At 40.5% G+C, this 23,259-nt stretch overlaps 1 protein-coding gene across 1 annotated transcript; it reads right to left on the bottom strand.

Annotated features, from left to right (window-relative positions):
* Positions 1 to 9,251: 9,251 nt before the first annotated feature.
* Positions 9,252 to 9,884, bottom strand: LOC132887381 (cyclin-dependent kinase 2-interacting protein-like). The gene has a single exon (XM_060922854.1). It carries the CDS (start codon positions 9,882 to 9,884, stop codon positions 9,252 to 9,254), a length of 633 nt encoding a protein of 210 aa, XP_060778837.1.
* Between the last annotated feature and the right edge of the window lie 13,375 nt (positions 9,885 to 23,259).

Consider the following 23,259-nt stretch of genomic DNA (forward strand, 5'->3'; position numbering starts at 1 on the left):
GCACTGGGTCACTAGTGTTTATTGATGTGACACAGGACAGAAGCAGCCGGATGAATTCTGAGGTATTCAGAGACAGACTGTGTGCTCAAATCCAGCCAAACTGATTGCTCGGCGTTTCATAATACAGATGGACAATGACCCAAAACATAAAGCCAAAGCAACCCAGGATTTATTAAAGCAAAGAAGTGGCATATTCTTGAATGGCCAAGTCAGTCACCTGATCTCAACCCAATTGAGCATGCATTTCACTTGTTAAAGACTAAACTTCAGACAGAAAGGCCCACAAGCAAACAGTAACTGAAAACCGTTTCAGTAAAGGCCTGGCAGAGCATTAAAAAGGAGGAAACACAGCGTCTGGTGATGGCCATGAGTTCAAGACTTCAGGCAGTTATTGCCAACAAAGGGTTTTCAAAAAAGTATTAGAAATGAGCATTTTATTTACAATTATTTAATTTGTCCAATTACTTTTGAGCCCCTGAAATGAAGGGATTGTGTTTAAAAAATGCTTTAGTTTCTCACAATTTTATGCAAATCATTTTGTTCAACCCACTGAATTAAAGCTGAAAGTCTGAACTTCAAATGCATCTGAATTGTTTTGTACAAAATTCATTGTGGTAATGTACAGAACCAAAATTAGAAAAATGTCTGTCCAAATATTTATGGATCTAACTGTATGTTGTTCATACGTATGTTTTACGGTTGCAAAAGCAATCAAAAATCAGGGTCAATGCATTACCATATTCTCTTAAGTATGGAGCTCTGCTATTCTTCTTCTTCTGTCCAATTTGTAATTTTTGTACTTTCAAAGCAACCTCATCAATCAGAAACACAATGTCATTGAAAATAAAGATTTCTTCAGGCAATTTGGATAATGCTGTTAGGGCTGGTGGAGGTATGGTGAAGTTAGGATCCAAAAACAGATCACAGACAGTAGTCCAATAAATAGGATTACTTAATACAGGGAAGAAAGGGTGTGGCAAAAGATAAACAAACAGGACAAAAAACAAATAGCAAAAATAATCAGGGCAAAATGAAAAACAACTTGACAAAAACATGAGACAGGCAAAGACAAAAACGCTAGCACAAAAAAACATAGACAAGAAAAAGACCCTTAGTGCAAGAAACCATGAACCAAAAATAGCCCTTAGTGTAAAAAAACAAGAACCAGAAAAACACTACTGCAAAAACCATGGACAAGAGAAAATAACTAGAGAGAAAACCCATAAGGAGCAAGAGAGTCCCAGAAACAGCTAGAGAAGCAAACGAGACATTCTGGCAAAAACAGAGTCTGAGAATGGCCTTTAAATAAGCAGCAGTGAAAACCAGGAAGTGAGTTCAGGGGAGAAGGAATTCCTGTCCTGGATCCGAATCGGCGCTGGTGTGAGAGATCCGTAATCTCCGGAGTGGTCATCCGTGGTGGAGCATGACAAATGCAACTTCCTGTTAAACATGGGTCTTTTGACTTTCCGAGGAACATTACAAGGATTTCACGAGTGAATGTGTTCACGTAACAGGGTTGAATTAATATTGTGAGACACAACCAAAATGTAAAATTTTCATCACATATAATGGATGACTCATGGAAAAGAATGTTTTAAGCATTATATATTAAATGGATTCATGCATTAGTACAAAACAAATAATATATTTGAACTCTTCAAGAAATGTAAATTTAAATATGAAGGTAAAATGGAGCTATAGTGGGCTCTGACAGGCAAAAATGCAATTTCTAAAAAGAGGATTCATTCATTCATTCATTCATTCATCCATTATCCATAACCGCTTATCCTGTGCAGGGTTGCAGACAAGCTGGAGCCTATCCCAGCTGACTATGGGCAAGTGGCAGGGTACACCCTGGACAAGTCGCCAGGTCATTGCAGGGCTGACACATAGAAACAAGCAACCATTCACACTCACGTTCACACCTATGGTCAATTTAGAGCCACCAATTAGCCTAACCTGCATGTCTTTGGACTGTGGAGGAAACCGGAGCACCCCAAGGAAGCCCACACAGACATGGAGAGAACATGCAAACTCCACATAGAAAGCCCCTTGTTGGCCACTGGACTCAAATCCAGAACCTTCTTGCTGTGAGGCGACAATGCTAACCACTACACCACCATGCCGCCTCATTCAGTCATTCATTCATTCATTTATTTATATCAGAAATATGCACATTTCTGGTTGTGTTTAAAGTGCCTTTTATCCTTACTTTACATACCTGATTGTAAAGGTAACATCAGTGAGAAACAAATCAGGCTCAATATGTTGAACAAAGAATTTTTTTTTTTGTGTGTGTGTGTGTGTTTTCTGATGTTCATCTCATCTCATTATCTCTAGCTGCTTTATCCTGTTCTACAGGGTTGCAGGCAAGCTGGAGCCTATCCCAGCTGACTATGGGCGAGAGGCAGGGTACACCCTGGACAAGTTGCCAGGTCATTGCAGGGCTGACACATAGAGACAAACAACTATTCACACTCACATTCACACCTATGGTCAATTTAGAGCCACCAATTAGCCTAACCTGCATGCCTTTGGACTGTGGAGGAAACCGGAGCACCCCAAGGAAGCCCACTCAGACATGGGGAGAACATGCAAACTCTACATAGAAAGCCCCTCGTTGGCCACTGGGGTCAAATCCAGAACCTTCTTGCTGTGAGGCGACAGTGCTAACCACTACACCACCATGCCACCTCATTCATTCATTCATTCATTCATTTATTTCCATCAGAAATATGCACATTTTCGGTTGTGGTTAAAGTGCCTTTTATCCTTACTTTACATACCTGATTGTAAAGGTAACATCAGTGAGAAACAAATCAGGCTCAATATGTTGAACAAAGAATTTTTTTTGTGTGTGTGCTTTCTGATGTTCATAAAATATAAAACTAAAAGTAACTCTCTGCCATTCCACCACTCTTTATTTGCACCAGTCACAATACGATTAGGCTTGACATGCAATCTGAGACTCCATGACTGCCTTCGATTTTCCATCATCCTACTGTGTAATCACAAATACATTCATCGTTATGCAAGACCTGGCATCTCTGATTACCTCTCCCTCACTATCCATCCATCCATCCATCCATCCATCCATCCATCCATCCATCCATTATCTGTAGCCGCTTATCCTGGACAGGGTTGCAGGCAAGCTGGAGCCTATCCCAGCTGACTATGGGCGAGAGGCAGGGTACACCCTGGACAAGTCACCAGGTCATTGCAGTCCCTCACGATCCATCTTTGCTATTCATACTCCAGAGCTGTTCTTCATTGTTCTCAATGGATTTACATGATGATAAGTTAATCCTACACATATGCTGTTGCATTCCTTGCCTTGGGCTTGATGGGCATTCCTGGTTGCTTCATAACTGTCAGGATTTAGGTCACCTTCACAAATTGACTCTTTAATTTACAGGAAGATTATATAGGGTTGATGGTAGAAGGGTCACTATATGTTCCAGCTTCAAGAGGTTGGATAATAGCACAGGTATGCAATGTCAGGGTATTGATATTGATACCACATCAGTGTTGAATGCTTCATTCTTGATTTGTCAGAAGGTGTTGAATAATTTTCCAAGGTTTATATTAATGTTCTCAATCTAAGATGCAATTGTTTCCTTAGTAACAACATAAACATGGTCTTGGATGGCAAATAGTATGATGAAGGTTCTTGTGAGATGCATATTTATTTAGCATTAACTGAAGGAGTCTCCAGTGTCAGTGCTTTCTAATAATCAGAGGTAAGGGAAGGGAATGGCTGTTTATAGCTTCCTATAATGAGTGAAAACAGAAACTTACTTGATTTGTGGACAACATTAAACATAATTAAAATGTACACAAAGTATGATTGATAGTTCTTTATGAATTATTAGCTCATACGGCCGACAGGCGATGAGCTTATGCTGTCATGCGTTGTCCGTCGTCTATCCATTGTCTGTCATCCATCCTGCGTCATCCACATTTCATGAAAATTGCTTCTTCTTTCTCAATTCTTCACCGATTTTTTTTTTTTTTTGGCAGGAAGGTAGGTCTGCCTGGGGTGCATATAGTTTCAACCCAAAGTTGCATAATTGCAATTAATAATGAAGATATGGAGTAATTAAGCCCTAATGGGCAGTTTCCACACAAATAGCTTCTTCTCTCTCAATTCTTCACCAATTTTGATTCTTTCTGGCATGAAGGTAGGGGAACCTAGGGTGCATACAACTTCTACCCAGATTTGCTGAATTACAATTATTAATTATGGACTATTTAAGCCTTAATGAGCAGTTCAACAAAAATCACTTCTTCTCAGTCAATTCCTCACCATTTTGGATTCTTTCTGGCAAATAGGTAGGTATTCCAAGGGTGTATATAGCTTCTACGGTGTATATATAGCTTGCAACATTTATTGTGCAAGGTGGTCCACTTTAGATAATTCCTTCTGGACTAGACAGGGCCAGAGTGAGTTACGCTGTCATTGGCAGTCTCATTGATGTGGTAAAAGAAGCAGAAAACATTTCAGGTTGTGCTGTTATAAGAAAAAAAAATCAACTATTGGGTGGTAACATTAACTTTGCTTTGCACTGACCTGTCCTTGATTATTTTCCTGTCACTGCATGTTTTATTCTATAGTGTTTAATTCTGTCTGATAGACACTGGAAGTGGATATGCAGTACCAGTCAAAAGTTTGGACACACCTTTCATGCAATGTTCTTTTTTCTTTATTTTTATTCATTAAAAGACATTTGATGTTTTGAAGTGATGATATCATTTCTCTTTACTTAGTTGAGCGGTTCTTGATATAATATGGATGACTACCAGGCTATTTCCTGTATTTTTATTACTTACTATTAACTGTTTGATATCAAACACATTAAGAAGGCTAAATAAATAAATAAATAAGTAAAACTCATCCACTAATTAACTTTTGAAGAGGCACACCTGTGAATTGAAAAGCATTCCATGTAACTACCTCATGAAGCTGGTTAAGATAATGCCAATAGTGTGCAAAGCATCATCAGGGTAAACGCTGGAAACTTTGAAGGATTGAAAATATGAAACATATTTTGTTTTTCTGAACACTTTTTTTTGTTTTCCACATAATTCCATTTATTCTATCCACATTCACTGGATATGAGCAATTGCCTGCTCTGATAGGCTACTCTACTACAATGCTATAAGCTCATATACCATGAGTAGAGAAAAACAAAATGGTGGAGAGCATTAAGTCAGATATATCACTTTGTGAAAATTAGAAATTCACAATTTAGAAAATGTGAAATTTCTAAAACCACATTTCATTATAAAAAAATACTACAACCCCAATTCCAAAAAAGTTGGGACAAAGTACAAATTGTAAATAAAAATGAAATGCAATGATGTGGAAGTTTCAAAATTCCATATTTTATTCAGAATAGAACATAGATGACATATCAAATGTTTAAACTGAGAAAATGTATCATTTAAAGAGAAAAATTAGGTGATTTTAAATTTCATGACAACAACACATCTCAAAAAAGTTGGGACAAGGCCATGTTTCCCACTGTGAGACATCCCCTTTTCTCTTTACAACAGTCTGTAAACGTCTGGGGACTGAGGAGACAAGTTGCTCAAGTTTAGGGATAGGAATGTTAACCCATTCTTGTCTAATGTAGGATTCTTGTTGCTCAACTCTCTCAGGTCTTTTTTGTCGTATCTTCCATTTTATGATGCGCCAAATGTTTTGTATGGGTGAAAGATCTGGACCGCAGGCTGGCCAGTTCAGTACCAGGACCCTTCTTCTATGCAGCCATGATGCTGTAATTGATGCAGTATGTGGTATGGCATTGTCTCATCTCATTACCTCTAGCCGCTTTATCCTGTTCTACAGGGTCGCAGGCAAGCTGGAGCCTATCCCAGCTGACTACGGGCGAAAGGCGGGGTACACCCTGGACAAGTCGCCAGGTCATCACAGGGCTGACACATAGACACAGACAACCATTCACACTCACATTCACACCTACGGTCAAATTAGAGTCACCAGTTAACCTAACCTGCATGTCTTTGGACTGTGGGGGAAACCGGAGCACCCGGAGGAAACCCACGCGGACACGGGGAGAACATGCAAACTCCACACAGAAAGGCCCTCGCCGGCCACGGGGCTCGAACCCAAACCCTCTTGCTGTGAGCCGACAGCGCTAACCACTACACCACCGTGGTTTGGCATCGTCATGTTGGAAAATGCAAGGTCCTCCCTGAAAGAGACATCGTCTGGATGGGAGCATATGTTGCTCTAGAACCTGGATATACCTTTCAGCATTGATGGTGTCTTTCCAGATGTGTAAGCTGCCCATGCCACATGCACTAATGCAACCCCATACCATCAGAGATGCAGGCTTCTGAACTGAGCGCTGATAACAACTTGGGTCGTCCTTCTCCTCTTTAGTCCGAATGACATGGCGTCCCTGATTTCCATAAAGAACTTCAAATTTTGATTCGTCTGACCACAGAACAGTTTTCCACTTTGCCACAGTCCATTTTAAACGAGCCTTGGTCCAGAGAAGACGTCTGTGCTTCTGGATCATGTTTAGATACGGCTTCTTCTTTGAACTATAGAGTTTTAGCTGGCAACGGCGGATGGCACGGTGAATTGTGTTCACAGAGAATGTTCTCTGGAAATATTCCTGAGCCCATTTTGTGATTTCCAATACAGAAGCATGCCTGTATGTGATGCAGTGCCGTCTAAGGGCCCGAAGATCACGGGCATCCAGTATGGTTTTCCAGCCTTGACCCTTACGCACAGAGATTTTTCCAGATTCTCTGAATCTTTTGATGATATTATGCACTGTAAATGATGATATGTTCAAACTCTTTGCAATTTTACACTGTCGAACTCCTTTCTGATATTGCTCCACTATTTGTTGGCGCAGAATTAGGGGGATTGGTGATCCTCTTCCCATCTTTACTTCTGAGAGCCGCTGCCACTCCAAGATGCTCTTTTTATACCCAGTCATGTTAATGACCTATTGCCAATTGACCTAATGAGTTGCAATTTGGTCCTCCAGCTCTTCCTTTTTTGTAGCTTTAACTTTTCCAGCCTCTTATTGCCCCTGTCCCAACTTTTTTGAGATGTGTTGCTGTCATGAAATTTCAAATGAGTCAATATTTGGCATGAAATTTCAAAATGTCTCACTTTCGACATTTGATATGTTGTCTATGTTCTATTGTGAATACAATATCAGTTTTTGAGATTTGTAAATTATTGCATTCCGTTTTTATTTACAATTTGTACTTTGTCCCAACTTTTTTGGAATCGGGGTTGTATACATAACCAAGAAATTGTAAAAACAGCAGATATTACTCTACTGTTGCATTGACCACTGTACTGTTACCAAATTTGGAGCTCATTCTATAGCACACCTTCCATCCCGTTTCATGCTCCATTAAATTAGGAGGAAAAAAAAGATAAAATAAGTCAATTAGACTCTAAATTGACCATAGGTGTGAATGTGAGTGTGAATGTTTGTCTGTGTCTATGCGTCAGCCCTGTGATGACCTGGCGACTTGTCCAGGGTGCACCCCGCCTTTTGCCCATAGTCAGCCGGGACAGGTTCCAGCCCGCCTGCGACCCCACAGAACAGGACAAAGTGGCTACAGACAATGAGATGAGATACAGTGGTGCTTGAAAGTTTGTGAACCCTTTAAAATTTTCTATATGTCTGCATAAATATTATCTAAAACATCATCAGACTTTCACACAAATCCTAAAAGTAGATAAACAGAACCCAGTTAAACAAATGAGACAAAAATATTATACTTGGTCATTTATTTATTGAGGAAAATGATCCAATATTACATATCTGTGAGTGGCAAAAGTATGTGAACCTTTGCTTTCAGTATCTGGTGTGACCCCCTTGTGCAGCAATAACTGCAACTAAACGTTTCCGGTAACTGTTGATCAGTCCTGCACACCGGCTTGGAGGAAATTTAGCCCATTCCTCCATAAAGGACAGCTTCAACTCTGGGATGTTGGTGGGTTTCCTCACATGAACTGCTCGCTTCAGGTCCTTCCACAACATTTCGATTGGATTAAGGTCAGGACTTTGACTTGGCCATTCCAAAACATTAACTTTATTCTTCTTTAATCATTCTTTGGTTGAATGACTTGTGTGCTTAGGGCCGTTGTCTTGCTACATGATCCACCTTCTCTTGAGATTCAGTTCATGGACAGATGTCCTGACATTTTCCTTTCGAATTTGCTGGTATAATTCAGAATTCATTGTTCCATCAATGATGGCAAGCCATCCTGGCCCAAATACAGCAAAACGGGCCCAAACCATGATACTACCACCACTGTGTTTCACAGATGGGATAAGGTTCTTATGCTGGAATGCAGTGTTTTCCTTTCTCCAAACATAACACTTCTCATTTAAAACAAAAAGTTCTATTTTGGTCTCATCCGTCCACAAAACATTTTTCCAATAACCTTCTGGCTTGTCCACGTGATCTTTAGCAAACTGCAGACGAGCAGCAATGTTCTTTTTGGAGAGCAGTGGCTTTCTCCTTGCAACCCTGCCATGTACACCATTGTTGGTCAGGGTTCTCCTGATGGTGGACTCATGAATATTAACATTAGCCAATGTGAGAGAGGCCTTAAGTTGCTTAGACGTTACTCTGGGGTCCTTTGTGACCTCGCCGACTATTACACGTCTTACTCTTGGAGTGATCTTTGTTGATCGGCCACTCCTGGGGAGGGTAACAATGGTCTTGAATTTCCTCCATTTGTACACAATCTGTCTGACTGTGGATTGGTGGAGTCAAACACTTTAGAGATGGTTTTATAACCTTTTCCAGCCTGATAAGCATCAACAACACTTTTTCTGAGGTCCTCAGAAATCTCTTTTGTTTGTGCCATGATACACTTCCACAAGCATGTGTTGTGAAGATCAGACTTTGATAGATCCCTGTTCTTTAAATAAAACAGGGTGCCCACTCACACCTGATTGTCATCCCATTGATTGAAAACACCTGACTCTAACTTCACCTTCAAATTAACTGCTAATCTTACAGATTCACATACTTTTGCCATTCACCAATATGTAATATTGGATCATTTTACTCAATAAATAAATGACCAAATATAATATTTTTTGTCTCATTTGTTTAACTGGGTTCTCTTTATCTACTTTTAGGACTTGTGTGAAAATCTGATGATGTTTTAGGTCATATTTATGCAGAAATATAGAAAATTATAAAGGGTTCACAAATTTTCAAGCACCACTGTAAGTCAGTTAGACAGTTCTGTAGCCCATCTCCATCAGTAAGCTCTCCAGGAGCAGTTTGGTGTTGTCCTGGATGTAGGATTGATAGAGCCAGCAGGACAGATACACCATGCAGAGATCTGGGTTAGTTGTGTGAGCCACTTCCCGTAATATGGCTCTCTTTAGGGCCAGCTCTTGCTTGTAATCCTCATAAAGCCCAAAAGACACTTCAGCAAACTGCGATGTGGACCAAGTCTGAAACAGTGGTGTTGGTCTTCCTTTCTCTCCATACTGAAATGTCTCCAGTTCACATATCCCCTTCTCAGCAGACACCATTTTCTCCATTTTAGACAGAATGTGGGCCAGTTTGTCTACAACATTCTGTAGTTTGCTGCATTCCTCCTCTAGCTCTGGGTTGCTGTGATATGCACTTCTTTCTGCAGGAGCTGCAGATGAACTTTGGTCCTCCATCATGAACTCAGGCTCCTTCACAGACTCTTTACTCAGTCTGAAGTTGACTATTTTGGTTGCAATGGTGGATCCTTCATCACTTAGACGCTCCCATTTTAGGATTAAATTATGCCAGTTTGCTGTGTTATCCTTCAGTTTTCTGGCACTTCCAGTCAAGTTGCCTTTTCTTCCAGGGGGTGTAGCCTCATTCATTTCAAATGGAGCTCTGTCATTAGTATAACACAATAAACCATTAAACTCATGGTAACCTCTTAACATCTTGTTTATGATGCATGCTGGCTGTCTTTCTCACTCTGTGGTAGATTCAACGCTGAAACACTCGCTACTGCCTCTCGAGGTTTCTTCCTCATGTCGTCTGAGGGAGTTTTTCCTTGCCACCGTCACCACAGGCTTGCTCATTGGGGATAGATTAGGGATAAAATTAGCTCATGTTTTAAGTCATTCAAATTCTGTAAAGCTGGTTTGCAACAATGTTTATTGCTAAAAGCGCTATACAAATAAACTTGACTTGACTTTCTTATCAAGTATTTAAAAGAAACAGAAATAGCTAAAATAACATAGTCCCAGGGCGGCACAGTGGTGTAGAGGTTAGCACTGTCACCTCACAGCAAGAAGGTCCGGGTTTGAGCCCCATGGCCTGCGAGGGCCTTTCTGTGTGGAGTTTGCATGTTCTCCCCATGTCCACATGGGTTTCCTCTGGGTGCTCCGGTTTCCCCCACAGTCTAAAGACATGCAGGTTAGGCTAACTGGTGACTCTAAATTGACCGTAGGTGTGAATGTGATTGTGAATGGTTGTCTGTGTCTATGTGTCAGCCCTGTGATGACCTGGCCACTTGTCCAGGGTGTAACCCGCCTATCGCTTGTAGTCAGCTGGGATAGGCTCCAGCTTGCCTGCGACCCTGTAGAACAGGATAAAGCAGCTAGAGATAATGATATGAGATGTTCTTACATAGTATTGATGTCTTCAGTATTGTTCTATAATGCAGAAAACAGTCAAAATACAGAAAAAAATCTATGAATGAGTGGGGTGCACAAACTTTTGACTGCAACTCTACATGCAGATTAAAGAGTTTAATAAGAAAAACAGGCAGAGAAATCCAAAATAAATGGTCAAAAACAGGCTCAGAGTCAAGCGACTGGCAAATAACTTGAACGAGAAAAAATCCAGAAAACACAAAAAACCAGGAACAGAGTCAAAAACCACAAGAGCATGAAGACTTGAACAAGAGGCTCAGTAATATTAGGCATATGTGCACTGAGCAATGAACATATGAACAGCATGTCTTATATGCTGTGAGTGTGCTGTGAAATAAGTCCAGGTATGTGTAATCAGGAATCTGGTGAATGTGAATGTGAGCAGTTCTGTGGTGCTTGTTGTCATAACTTACATTACAGCCATGTTTGAAGGGCATGGTGTATTCTGGGAAAGTGCAGTCCGACCCCTGATGCGATAACACAATAACATCTAGTAATGCCAAACATAAGCCCATCCATGATGAGTTATATACATGATGAATAAAACATTAGGCCTGGCACAAATCAGATCACAGTATTTCTTTTTCATTATAATATATATACATTATAATGAAAAGGAAATACTGTTTAGATCCTGAAGTTTGTACTCTTTCATTCCACAAGTAGTCGTGCTCTGTATGTGAATTAGATCAAACAATTAGTTAGACAATCTCGATTACAATTTAAAAAAAAAGTCATGAGCTGCCCATCACTTTTAACTTGATGCAAGAGAGCTAATGTTATCCCTACATAGCTAGCGATAACTTTCAGCTAACTATGTTAGCAAAAACACTGCTAGTTAGCTAAATCCTATTTAATCTCTATGGAGTGGTGGTTAGCTAATATCAGTTTACACATAGTTGAAAAAAAATCAATGCCTTAATTACAACCTGAGCACATAAAAATACAGTGGATATAAAAAAAAAAGTGTACACACCCCATTAAAATGATCGGGTTTTTTATGTAAAAAAAAAAATGAGACCACGATAAATAATTTGAAAACTTTTCCCACCTTTAATGTGACCTACAACTTGTACAATTCAATTGAAAAACAAACAAATCTGTTAGGGGGGAAAACATAAAAAAATACAATAAGTTGGTTGCATCAGTGTACACACCCTTCAACTAATACTTTGTTGAAGCACCTTTTGATTTAATTACAGCATTCAGTCTTTTTGGGTACACACCGGCCATCAATTAAAATGACTCTGATTCACCCCAAATAAAGTTCAGACATTTACTCAGTTGCATCCTCCAGCAAAAGCCATGGTTTGCAGAGAGCTTAAAAAGCATCAAAGGGATCTCATTGTTGAAAGGTATCAGTCAGGAGAAGGGTACAAAAACATTTCCACAGCATTAGATATACCATGGAGCACAGTGAAGACAATCATCAAGACGTGGAGAAAATATGGGACAACAGTGACATGACGGAGACCTGGACGTCCCTCCAAAATTGATGAAAAGACAAGATGAAAACTGGTCAGGGAGGCTGCCAAGAGGTCTACAGCAACATTGAAGGAGCTGCAGGAATTTCTGGCAAGTACTGGTTGTGTACTACATGTGACAACAATCTCCCGTATTCTCCATATGTCTGGACTATGAGGTAGGGTCAAAGAAAAACATCCAGGCCCTGGCTAAATTTTGCAAAAAAATATACATCAACTCTCCCAAAAGCATGTGGGAAAATGTGTTATGATCTGATGAAACCATGGTTGAACATTTTGGCCACAATTCCAAAAGGTATGTTTGATGCAAAAACACCACTGCACATCACCAAAAGAACACCATACCCATGGTGAAGCATGGTGGTGGCAGCATCATGTTTTGGGTTTGTTTTTCTTCAGCTGGAACAGGGGCTTTAGTCAAGTTGGAGGGAATTATGAACAGTTCTAAATACCAGTCAATTTTGGCCTAAAACCTTCAGGTGTCTGTTAGAAAGCTAAAGATGAAGAGGAATTTAATCTTTCAGCATGACAATGACCCCAAAAAAGTTTTGGAATGGCCCAGCCAGAGCTGAGACCTAAATCCAATTAAAAATCTGTGAGGTGACCTGAAGAGGGCTGTGCACAAGAGATGCCCTTGCAATCTTACAGAAATGGAGCGCTTTTGCAAGGAAGAGTGGGCAAATATTGCCAAGTGTAGATGTGGCAGGCTGATAGACTCCGACCCAAAAAGACTGTATGCTATAATTAAATCAAAACATTCTTCAGCAAAGTATTAGTTTAAGGGTGTGCACACTTATGCAACCAGCTTATTATACATTTTTTTTTTTTTTTATGATTTCCCCCCTCACAGATTGTTTTTCAATTGAATTGTACAGATTATGGGTCACATGAAAGGTGGGAAAAGTTTTTAAATTATTTATCATGGTTTCATTTTTTTTTTTTACATCAGAAAAACCTATCATTTTAACAGGGTGTGTACACTTTTTATATCCACTGTAGATGTCTGTTGGTTTTCTAAACATTTTAGGAGGTAAATTCACCACTTTGGATTTACACATAGCTTCCCAGCATAAAAGTTCTAAGATATAAGTTGTCTCTCTTTTTCTTCACTCCAGTGCCAGAGATGCCGCCATGTTTGTTGAAAATTTCAGAAGTGCTCAGGTAGCCATATGACTCGTTGCTAGCACTCTGATTGGATGATCTTAAAAAGTTGCCCCAAATGATCAGAATTGTTCAGATCGAAATTATGCTGGTCAATCTCAACGGGAAAGTGTCGAAGCACAATTGCCCTGTAACATTGCCCCAAAAGTTGCCCCATGCATCATCACCTTAACAGAAATCATTCTCTCCAGCAAAGCTCTCTAATGGACAACTGGCCCAATGTCAAAATGTCTGATATGTCAACCCAAACGCTAATTTCTGACATATGATTTTGAGATTCCTTTGTGATAAACTGAACAATCAAGAGTTTTCAAATTTCAGACTCAATTAGACCTTTCTCTAAGCTTGAACTCAGAGGCCATGTTGTAAATTATATCCACTAGAGACTCTAATTTATGGCCACTAGAGACCCATAACCCTTACATGGCCGAATACAAATATAATTTCAGAAAATGATGAGATGGAAGCCTTTTTTTTTTTTTACAAGCCCAGTAATGGTGCTATTCTTTGAAAGATATACTACATCACAGAAACAGTACATCTGAGATTCTCTGGCTACTTCATTATGGAGGGTGTAATGAAAACAGACTATTATGCATAATTACTGTATCTTTCATGCTGGAAAGATTCTGATCATGTATTCATGTATTGGGTTTTAGAGAGAGGCTGTTGCATATTTCAATCTCTCTCTCTCTCTCTCTCTCTCTCTCTCTAACACACACACACACACACACACACACACACACACACATACAGACCTTTTGGCTCCTGTGGGTGCTTTATTAACAGCTAATAGACAGAAAATATTTTTGTGACTTGCTTAATGGATAAATGCTGCAGGAAGCCTTCAGATTCAACAAATAAATTGATTAATTAATTTAAAAAATGACTGTAGGGTTACAAGTGCTACCGCATTAAATCTTTTATATTTCAAGTAATAACATTTTACTCAAAATGACCTGTTCAGTATTTTATATTCTTCCATCGGTGAAACAAAGCTCATAAAAAATACAGGAATTTTAACAAGCAAAGGCATTTTAATAGAATCATCAAATCATTAAGATTGAAATCATTATCCTCCCCTTTACTCTAAATTAATCCATTCATATTTTATATGAGTTCAGTCCAGGTGTTAAAGCCAAATGAATGGCTTGATTATTGGCAGTAAACCTGAGCCACTGCATTAGTAAGCAGAACCCTATATAAAGAAAAATCTGAAATATCCTCCTCCCGCCTTTTCCCTTCTCAAGTATAATTCATTGTGACTCACATACACTGTGATGGATTTAAGGAATTTCCTCATAAATGTGAACATTAGTCCAAAATACTGAGCTCTCTTCCACAGAATGTATGCGTGGTGACCTGGAAAAGCCCTTCACATGACTAATTTTGACATTTTCTACGAGACAGATTTCTGAAAATATATTTGAATTGAAATATGTTTCTCTTTTGCACATATTTCAACCAGACAGAGAGGTCTAGCATCTTGAAAAGGAAGAAAATCACATCGAAATTCCAGTTTCACTGGAAGACACCAACTTTTGAAGAAGTAGACTTTTAAAATGGGAAATTACATCTCACTTCTCATCCATTTCAGTCTCTGTCTCTTCACCTGATGTAAAAGTCACTCATGGCCTCATTGTTGTATCTTCACTTGACTGATCACTGTTTACACAAACAAATAATTGTGTGTCATTCACGCCTGTTCTGTTCAATCAATTTTGTGTTATTAGTGTCTTTTGATTAGATCATTTAAACATTTTCAAACTTTGCCAGCTGTCATCTGTACAGAGAGTGGAAACACTCTTGTCTGTTTCCCTCCACCTACTTTGATGGAGGAGACTATATTTTCACCTCCATTTGTTTGTTTCTTTGCCTGTTCCCAATGTAAAGCCTCACTCAAAACCTGCCATAAGTGTTTTGGACACGCAAGGGTCGCAGGGTTTGGTAGCTCGCAGCCATGCCACAGGGTCGCGGTGAACCTGGGGGAAAGTTTGGGGGAGGAGTTTGGGCAAAGTACTTGTCAAGTACAGGTTGCACGTCTGACTTCCTCAAGGCGTGGTAAAAATTGCGCTGTTAGCCTGTGGAAAGCATATGTGTCAGATAACGGAATCCAGGGACACATGTCCGCCCGGGGGCATTTTGAGTTATTGACAGATTCAGAAAGTACAGTTTCTAAGCTTTCCAATGATGCCTTCCATGTGGAGATCTGACAATATTTGAAGAATGTGTGGCGTTTTGAAAGTGCATACCTCTTAAAACAGAAAAGGGAGAAAATCACCCTCAAAGTTTTCCATCTCAGCTACTCTGGGTGTACGGCGGGCACATAATGGTGCTCATTTGCATGACATTAAGGAAAGCTCTACCCCCTATGAGCTAGCACAATGCTACTTTCATATAAACAAAGATCACCACGTCAATTTTCCTTCCATGCAAAGTATGCCCAAAACAATTATGAAGTACAAAAATAAGCCCTAAAGTATACTTTAATGTTTTGTGGTAGAAAAATTACTCACACCGTAAGAAAGAAAGATAGCACAATGATGACACAACTAACACAATGCTAGTTTCATGTAAAGCCTCGGTCACAACTGACCGTACATGCTCCTACGGCCGGTCTACATGCAAAAAACGCAAGAAATGCACAGAGGGCGCGCATGAAACACACGAGAGCGCGCGTGTGACGTGCTGATTTTTGAGCCGTAGACCGGCCGCAGAGGTTCTTTGTCATGTCAAACAAACTCTACGGGCGCTTACGTTTTTTTCAGGTTGCAAGACAAACTTACGGCCAACGCGTGTCTTTCTCCATGAACAAAAAGAAAAACGCAGCGATTTGGGAAACACCAAAAATTGCACAGCCAAAAAATCGTATGTCCGGTTGTGACCTAGGCTTAATCAAACCACAACACTCTCCGTTACATGCAAAAATAACCACACAGCCTTAGATTAATAAACTTACCCCATCAGAAAGAGAAACGTCGCCTTGCACACATCAATGCCTCCGATGGAAAGTAGTTCTAGAACGGTTCGTGTATCATCTGATCATTCAAGTATTCCATTCAATCTGGAAAACGAGGTTGCATTTTTTTTTGCTAGAAATGGTTATCTCTGATGTAAATACCGTGTGTCTGTTTGCTTCGCGGTGTTTCAGCTCCTCTGCGCTCTGTTTAGCTTGCTCATTCCATAGTGAAATTACATGCCTGTATGCAGCTTAAGTAGCCACGAGCTCAGCTCGTATCATACAGCTGAGTCGCGAAAAAAAAAAAAAGACTTAAATCATCATGTGAATGGCCCATATGGTAGTTTACCCACACCCCCCAGCAGGCTTCAGTCCTGACAAAAACGAGACAATTTGCAACAAAAAATGTATGCTTTTCCAACAAAACAATCTATTATCTGAAATACTGATTGCATTCTTCAAGATCTCAACTTGCACATGATGGAAAAAAACAAAAATCACAAATTTTGAAAAAAAAAATGCTTCTTTTGCGATTATCTCGGATTCTTTTCGGCTGACATGTGTCCCTGGATTCGGTGAGGGGTCACATATGTCTGACGCACGTGATCAGTGCGTGTTCAGTGAGTGTGGAGTGCGTGTGACTTGCATTTGACCAGTTTCCTGCGCTACGAGTACGGGCCGCACTTGTGAAGCATGTGTGACACATGTGATTAGCACGTTACAATCACTCATAACTTGTGTGTGACACAAGCCAGGAGTGGGTATAAAACCAGTGTGTCTGCAGCATTCTACATCTGTTTTTCAACTGAAGAACATTGGATATTTTGTGGGAAAAATTTAAAAATTTTCAGTTTAAAGTGTAGAAAATGGGACCCAAGAAGAAGCAAGCAAAAGTGAAGTAACCCAGCCTGAAACAGCAGAGGGGGAGGAGGAGGAAGAATTTGATGATGATGGCAGCAGCACCAGCAAGCCCTGCACGGACAGGGAGAAGTATGCCTTCAAGCCAGCAGAAGGCACAGCACCCTGCCAGAGGTATTTTCACAGGTAAATACACATGCTTTAAACATTCATTTCAGTATATATATATGCTTATGTAATTAATATTATATATGCTGATTTTCATGTATGTTTCAGCGAACGATGCCCAGAAATGAGGACATTGCAATCCCATCATCGCTGTCAGGCCACTGTGCCATGCTCAGTGATGAGGACAAGGACATTCCGACACCCCATCCCACCACTCAGCAGGAGTAGTAGCAGGACAGTAGCTCGGAGCCAAAGTGTGTTTCAGTGCTCAAACTGTTGGGCTATTTAGTTGGAATTTTTTTTACAATGTAATAAAATGCATTATTCCCTTATACTCATGTTTTATTATTTGACATTTGCATGGTAAATTAACATATACTCAAATAAAAACAGCAAATGAGGTGGTCTTCTTCCATTCTACAATGCTACACGCTACATGATCAGTTCCTTGGTTCCTCCCCAATATATATATTGGGTCGTGTGTGCTGTGTGCAGGTTGCGTGCGCTGCGTGCACACCACACATAGGGGTAGAAAGTGAGATGTACTTCTGTCTTGTGGACCGCACAAATAGCAAGTGTAGAATACTTGTGTCGTACTTCTGAGGCACGTCACTCTTACAATGACCATGCGTCACTCATGCGTCTTACTGTCATTGCAAAAAGCCCCTACTAGACGTGCTGCTGACTTGGTTCAGGTGTACAAAAGGAGTACGGGTCCTGTACATAGTGTATACATTCTTGATTTGTCGCAAGACCCGTAGAAATTGCATGTGCAGGACCAAAAGTATCCTTTGTACTTTGTACAAAATGTCTGCCAAAATAATTTCTGCTTAGAATGTAAGCAAACCAGTGAAATGACAGTAGCAATTGTGAAAAATGTCTGCAAAGGTTCACAGTCATCCAGGTCATTGTAAACCAGTGGTCACCAACCTTTTTATGCCCGAGATCCCTAACCTCTGCCTAGATGGCAAGCAAGATCTACCCCTTGAAGCGTTGACAGAAAAAGAAATCCAGACTAGACTGTTTCAAGTTGAGGCTTTTTATTTAGCCTAATTTTAACTGAATAAGATTTAAGACCCTGGTCCAACTTTTTAATTTCTTGTGAGAGCTGACTAAATGACTTAATTTCAGTACAACATACAATGGAAATTAACTATACACAAAAAATATATAGGCCTATATCTGTAGTGAGCAGAATGAATGAACCACCAATGACTCAGATTGTTATTAATATCAACTAATAATATTGTAATGAGAAAGCTGAACTGTTAACATCAGTTGCACTGTCTTGTTTGTATTGTAACACTAAATTTATTAATTTCACAGCAACATAAAATGGAAATTGTCAACTGAAATTACAACACAACAGTGATGATATATCACAAATTGTAACTTAAGTGACAAAATGACAACTTCAATTCAACATGAACTGATTTTCTTTAACCATACACACACAATAAAGACAAATATGAACTTGCAGTGATGCTACTACCAATGACTGCTGTCATGCTACAGAGGTTACAGTTCATCACGCAACTCAAGTCAATGTGATGGCTGTGACTGAACACGGTCAGTGAGTGCCTTATAGTTAGGTTCATATCACGTATCATATTACGGCAGGAACAAGCAGCAGTAACATCCATGACTTTACGCTTAAAGCTCGACAAAGGAAAAACTTGACAGCAAGCTAATTAGCATGTTAGCGGCTACAGTCGGTACTCAGCACGTTAAAAGTGGGTCAGCGTTGTAACGACATAACGTTACTGTACAAGCAATGCTTATTTAACGGTAACAAACTTAAGCCCTATATGTTGAAATTCCTCTCTTATTCGTTCGTTAATTTATCACACAGTCTTACCTCAGTCAACTTCTTCCCTCCTTCTGTGGAAATTCAACGTCTCAGACGCGGACATGAGTGGGCGGGGGATGCGTTTGATTAAGTCTCCTGATTGGCTGGTGATAGATTGGTGTCATTATAGCGCGTCGGAGCGGTTCATGCGAGGCTCGAGTCTGATCCACCACTCCGCGGAAACACTTCAAGAGCTACAGGAGCACTGAAAGCCAGGTTATATCCTCATGGTTTTATAGGCAATATCATGCTTCCTTTTGTAAAGGGGCGGCAGAAATTAAACGGGGGCAGGAATCACAGAAAGGGGGGCAGCCCACACCTCTAAAAACCCCTCGTGGAGAACCCTGAACTGTATTGTGAGGCTATCACCATGGTGACGACGCTCAGAGACGTAAGACGTAAGCAGCAGGAGTTAAAAAAAGAACCCTGCGACACAGAGGGGGAAAGCTGTAGTGGGCCTATCGGAAGACATGTAATATGAACGCCAATCAGATATACTGCAGTGTATTTCTGTATAATCTTCCAATTTCTTTCCTCATCCCCCAAGATCGACTGGGAAAGCCTCTGAGATCGACCAGTCGATCGCGATCGACGGGTTGGTGACCTCTGTTGTAAACTGTAGGTGCTAAGGAAAGCAACTGGACTTGCTTGAAATCCTTGAAGACATTTCACCTCTCATCCAAAAGGCTTCTTCAGTTCTGTCTGACTAGTGGCTGATAAGTGGTGTCTCAGAGGAGGTGGTCTGAGACACCACTTACAGTGCCTTGCAAAAGTATTCATCCCCCTTAGTGTTTTTCCTGTTTTGTTGCATTACAAGCTGGTATTAAAATGGATTTTTGGTCTGTTAGCACCATTTAAGTTACACAAAACGCATACCACTTTAAAGGTGCAAAATTAAAAAAATAATTATTGTAACACAAACAATAATTAAGATGGAAAAACAGAAATCTGGAGTGTGCATAGGTATTCACCCCCCTCAAAGTCAATACTTTGAAGAGCCACCTTTTGCAAAAATTACAGCTGCAAGTCTCTTGGGGTATGTCTCTATTAGCTTATCACATCTAGCCACTGGGATTTTTGCCCATTCTTCAAGGCAAAACTGCTCCAACTCCTTCAAGTTAGATGGGTTGCATTGGTGTACAGCAATCTTCAAGTTATGCCACAAATTCTCAATTGGATTGAGGTCTGGGCTTTGATTAGGCCATTCCAAGACATTTAAATGTTTCCTTTTAAACCACTCCAGTGTCACTTTAGCAGTATGTTTAGGGTCATTGTCCTGCTGGAATGTGAACCTTCATCCCAGTGTGAAACCTCTGGCTGACTCAAACAGGTTTTCCTCCAGAACTGTCCTGCATTTAGTGCCATCTATCTTTCCTTCAGTCCTGACCAGCTTTCCTGTACCTGCAGATGAAAAACATCCCCACAGCATGATGCTGCCACTACCATGCTTCATTGTAGGGATGGTGTTCTCAGGGTGTTGGGTTTGCACCACACATGGCATTTCCCATGATGGCCAAAAAGTTCTATTTTTGTCTCATTTGACCAGAGAATCTTCTTCCATGTGTTTGGGGAGTCTGCCACGTGCTGTTAAGCAAACTCCGAATGTGTTTTCTTATGCAATGGCTTTTTTTCTGGCCACTCTTCCATCAAGCCCAACTCTGTGGGGTATAGAGCTTAAAGTGGTCCTGTGGACAGATACTCCCATCTCCGCTGTGGATTTTTGCAGCTCCTTCAGTGTTATCTTTGGTGACTTTGTTGTATCTCTGATTAATGCCCTCCTTGCCCTGTCTGTGAGTTTTGGTGGGCAGCCTTCTCTTGTCAGGTTTGTAGTGGGGCCAAGTTCTTTCCATTTTGCTATAATGGATTTTATGGTGCTCCCTGGGATATTCAAAGTTTGGGATTTTTTGATAACCCAACCCTGATCTATACTTCTCCACAACTTTGTCTCTGACCTGTTTGAAGTGCTCCTTGGTTTTCATGTTGCTTGCTTAGTAGTGTTGCAGAGTCAGGGTCCTTCCAGAACAGGTTGATTTATACAGACATTATGTGACAGATCATGTGACACTTTGATTGAACACAGGTGGATCTAAATCAACTAATTATGTGACTTATGAATTGAATTGGTTGGACCAGCTCTTATTTCGGGGTTTCATATGAAAGGGGGTCAATACCTATGCACACTCAAGATTTCTGTTTTTTCATCTTAATTATTGTTTGTGTCACAATAAAACAAAAAAAGTTCACCTTTAAAGTGGTAAGCATGTTGTGTAACTCAAATGGTGCTCACCCCCCAAAAATCCATTTTAATTCCAGCTTGTAATGTGACAAAACAGGACAAACACCAAGGGGGATGAATACTTTTGCAAGGCACGGTATCAGCCACCTACAGTGCAGTCCTTGGCACACTTCCCAGAAAACTGAATACACATCCACACCAAGACTCAGTTGACTTCAACAACTTACATGATGGCAGACAGAGCCAATGATTCACAGATCACCCTAGCAACCCTCGAGGCTGCTAACACCATTCACACCTAGCCTCCAGTGACCTTAACACCTACAGGATGACTGACAGGGTCAACAACCCATGTAACCTCAACGACTCTCTATAGAGATCTTGCAGTCACGTGACCGGAAAGTTCACAGTCGCCATCTTGTCGGTAAAAAACACAGCTGAATACTGCTGCACTCGTGTACATAATGGATCAATTTCAACCGACGGACTACACGGCTCATTTTTCTAATGAACAGATAACTAGATGCATGTCTAAAATAAACGATCTACAGATTAGTGACCCTTATCGATTACTGGACGTAGTTTTCACGACCGTGTCAGTGGATATTGAACTGCCAGAGGTGGAATACCCAGACGTGTATAATTACCTCATTAACTTTCCCTCGCTGTTCAGTGGTGAAGCACTGCGTGCTTATAAATCTCTGGACAGTTATCTTTACAGAAATTCAGGATTTGTCAGCGACTCAGATGTGGCATCTTGTAAACAAGAAAATAACAATCCTCATTGGATGGGTAAGTCACTTAAGTATTGAGTATAGCACTGACCAGCCGATTATAGAATAGAATAAGGTAATTCCAGCTGTAATTCCAAATCGTCCGTCTTGTTTACCATGGATCTGGCATTGGAGAGATAGAGGCTTAGCAGTGGAGATTTGAGTGGCTGTTTTCTGAGCTCAGTCAACAGGCCTGCTCTGCAGCCTCGCTTTTGCTTCCGCTCCCGGCGCTGCCTCCTTCGCTTTGCTTCCGATAACAATCCGCGGAGACCCCGCTGGTCTCACTATCTCGTCCGGAATGTTGTGCATGCGATGGAAATCACTACAAACTGTCATTTTCTGCTGGAAACCAATGTCCAGTAAGTCCATATGGTTGTAGTGGATATTGAAGTCTGATACAGACGAACAACACGCAAAAATACACACAAAAAACATAAAAAAACATGCACAGGTAGGGAGAGCTTGTAGCCGCAGCCGTTGTAGTAGAATTGTTTATAGTAGGGTTTTCCAGAAGAAAAGGTAGACGCAGAAGTAGAACTAGAAGTAGAAGGCAGAAATATGCCGTTTGACCGACAAAATGGCATCTGTCACAATCTGGATCGGCTGTGACGTCACATGCAAGTGCTCCATAGGGTTGCTTTTGGTCCACAAGAGGATAAATACCTGGAACTCCCCACTCGTCAGACAGAACTGAAGAAGCCTTTGCATGAGAGGTGAAATATCTTCAAGAATTTGTGAAAAATTTGATGATAATCATTCTTGAAAAAAAGATACGTTCTTACCATCAAATACTTTTATCCCATAGATTGTTGCTTTTTAGTATTTGTTGGGGTTTTGTTTTTGAGAAGAGTTTTTATTTTGTCTTCAGTTGATTCAATAACATGTTCCGCCATTTTGTTTTTCTCTACTCATGGTATGTGAGCTGATAGCCTCGTGGTAGAGTAGCCAATCTGAGTGTGTGATTGTGATTGCTCATATCCAGTGAATGTCTCATCTCATCATCTGTAGCCGCTTTATCCTTCTACAGGGTCGCAGGCAAGCTGGAGCCTATCCCAGCTGATTACGGGCGAAAGGCGGGGTACACCCTGGACAAGTCGCCAGGTC

Source organism: Neoarius graeffei, chromosome 6, assembly GCF_027579695.1.
Source record: "Neoarius graeffei isolate fNeoGra1 chromosome 6, fNeoGra1.pri, whole genome shotgun sequence".
Taxonomy (NCBI): Eukaryota; Metazoa; Chordata; class Actinopteri; order Siluriformes; family Ariidae; genus Neoarius; species Neoarius graeffei.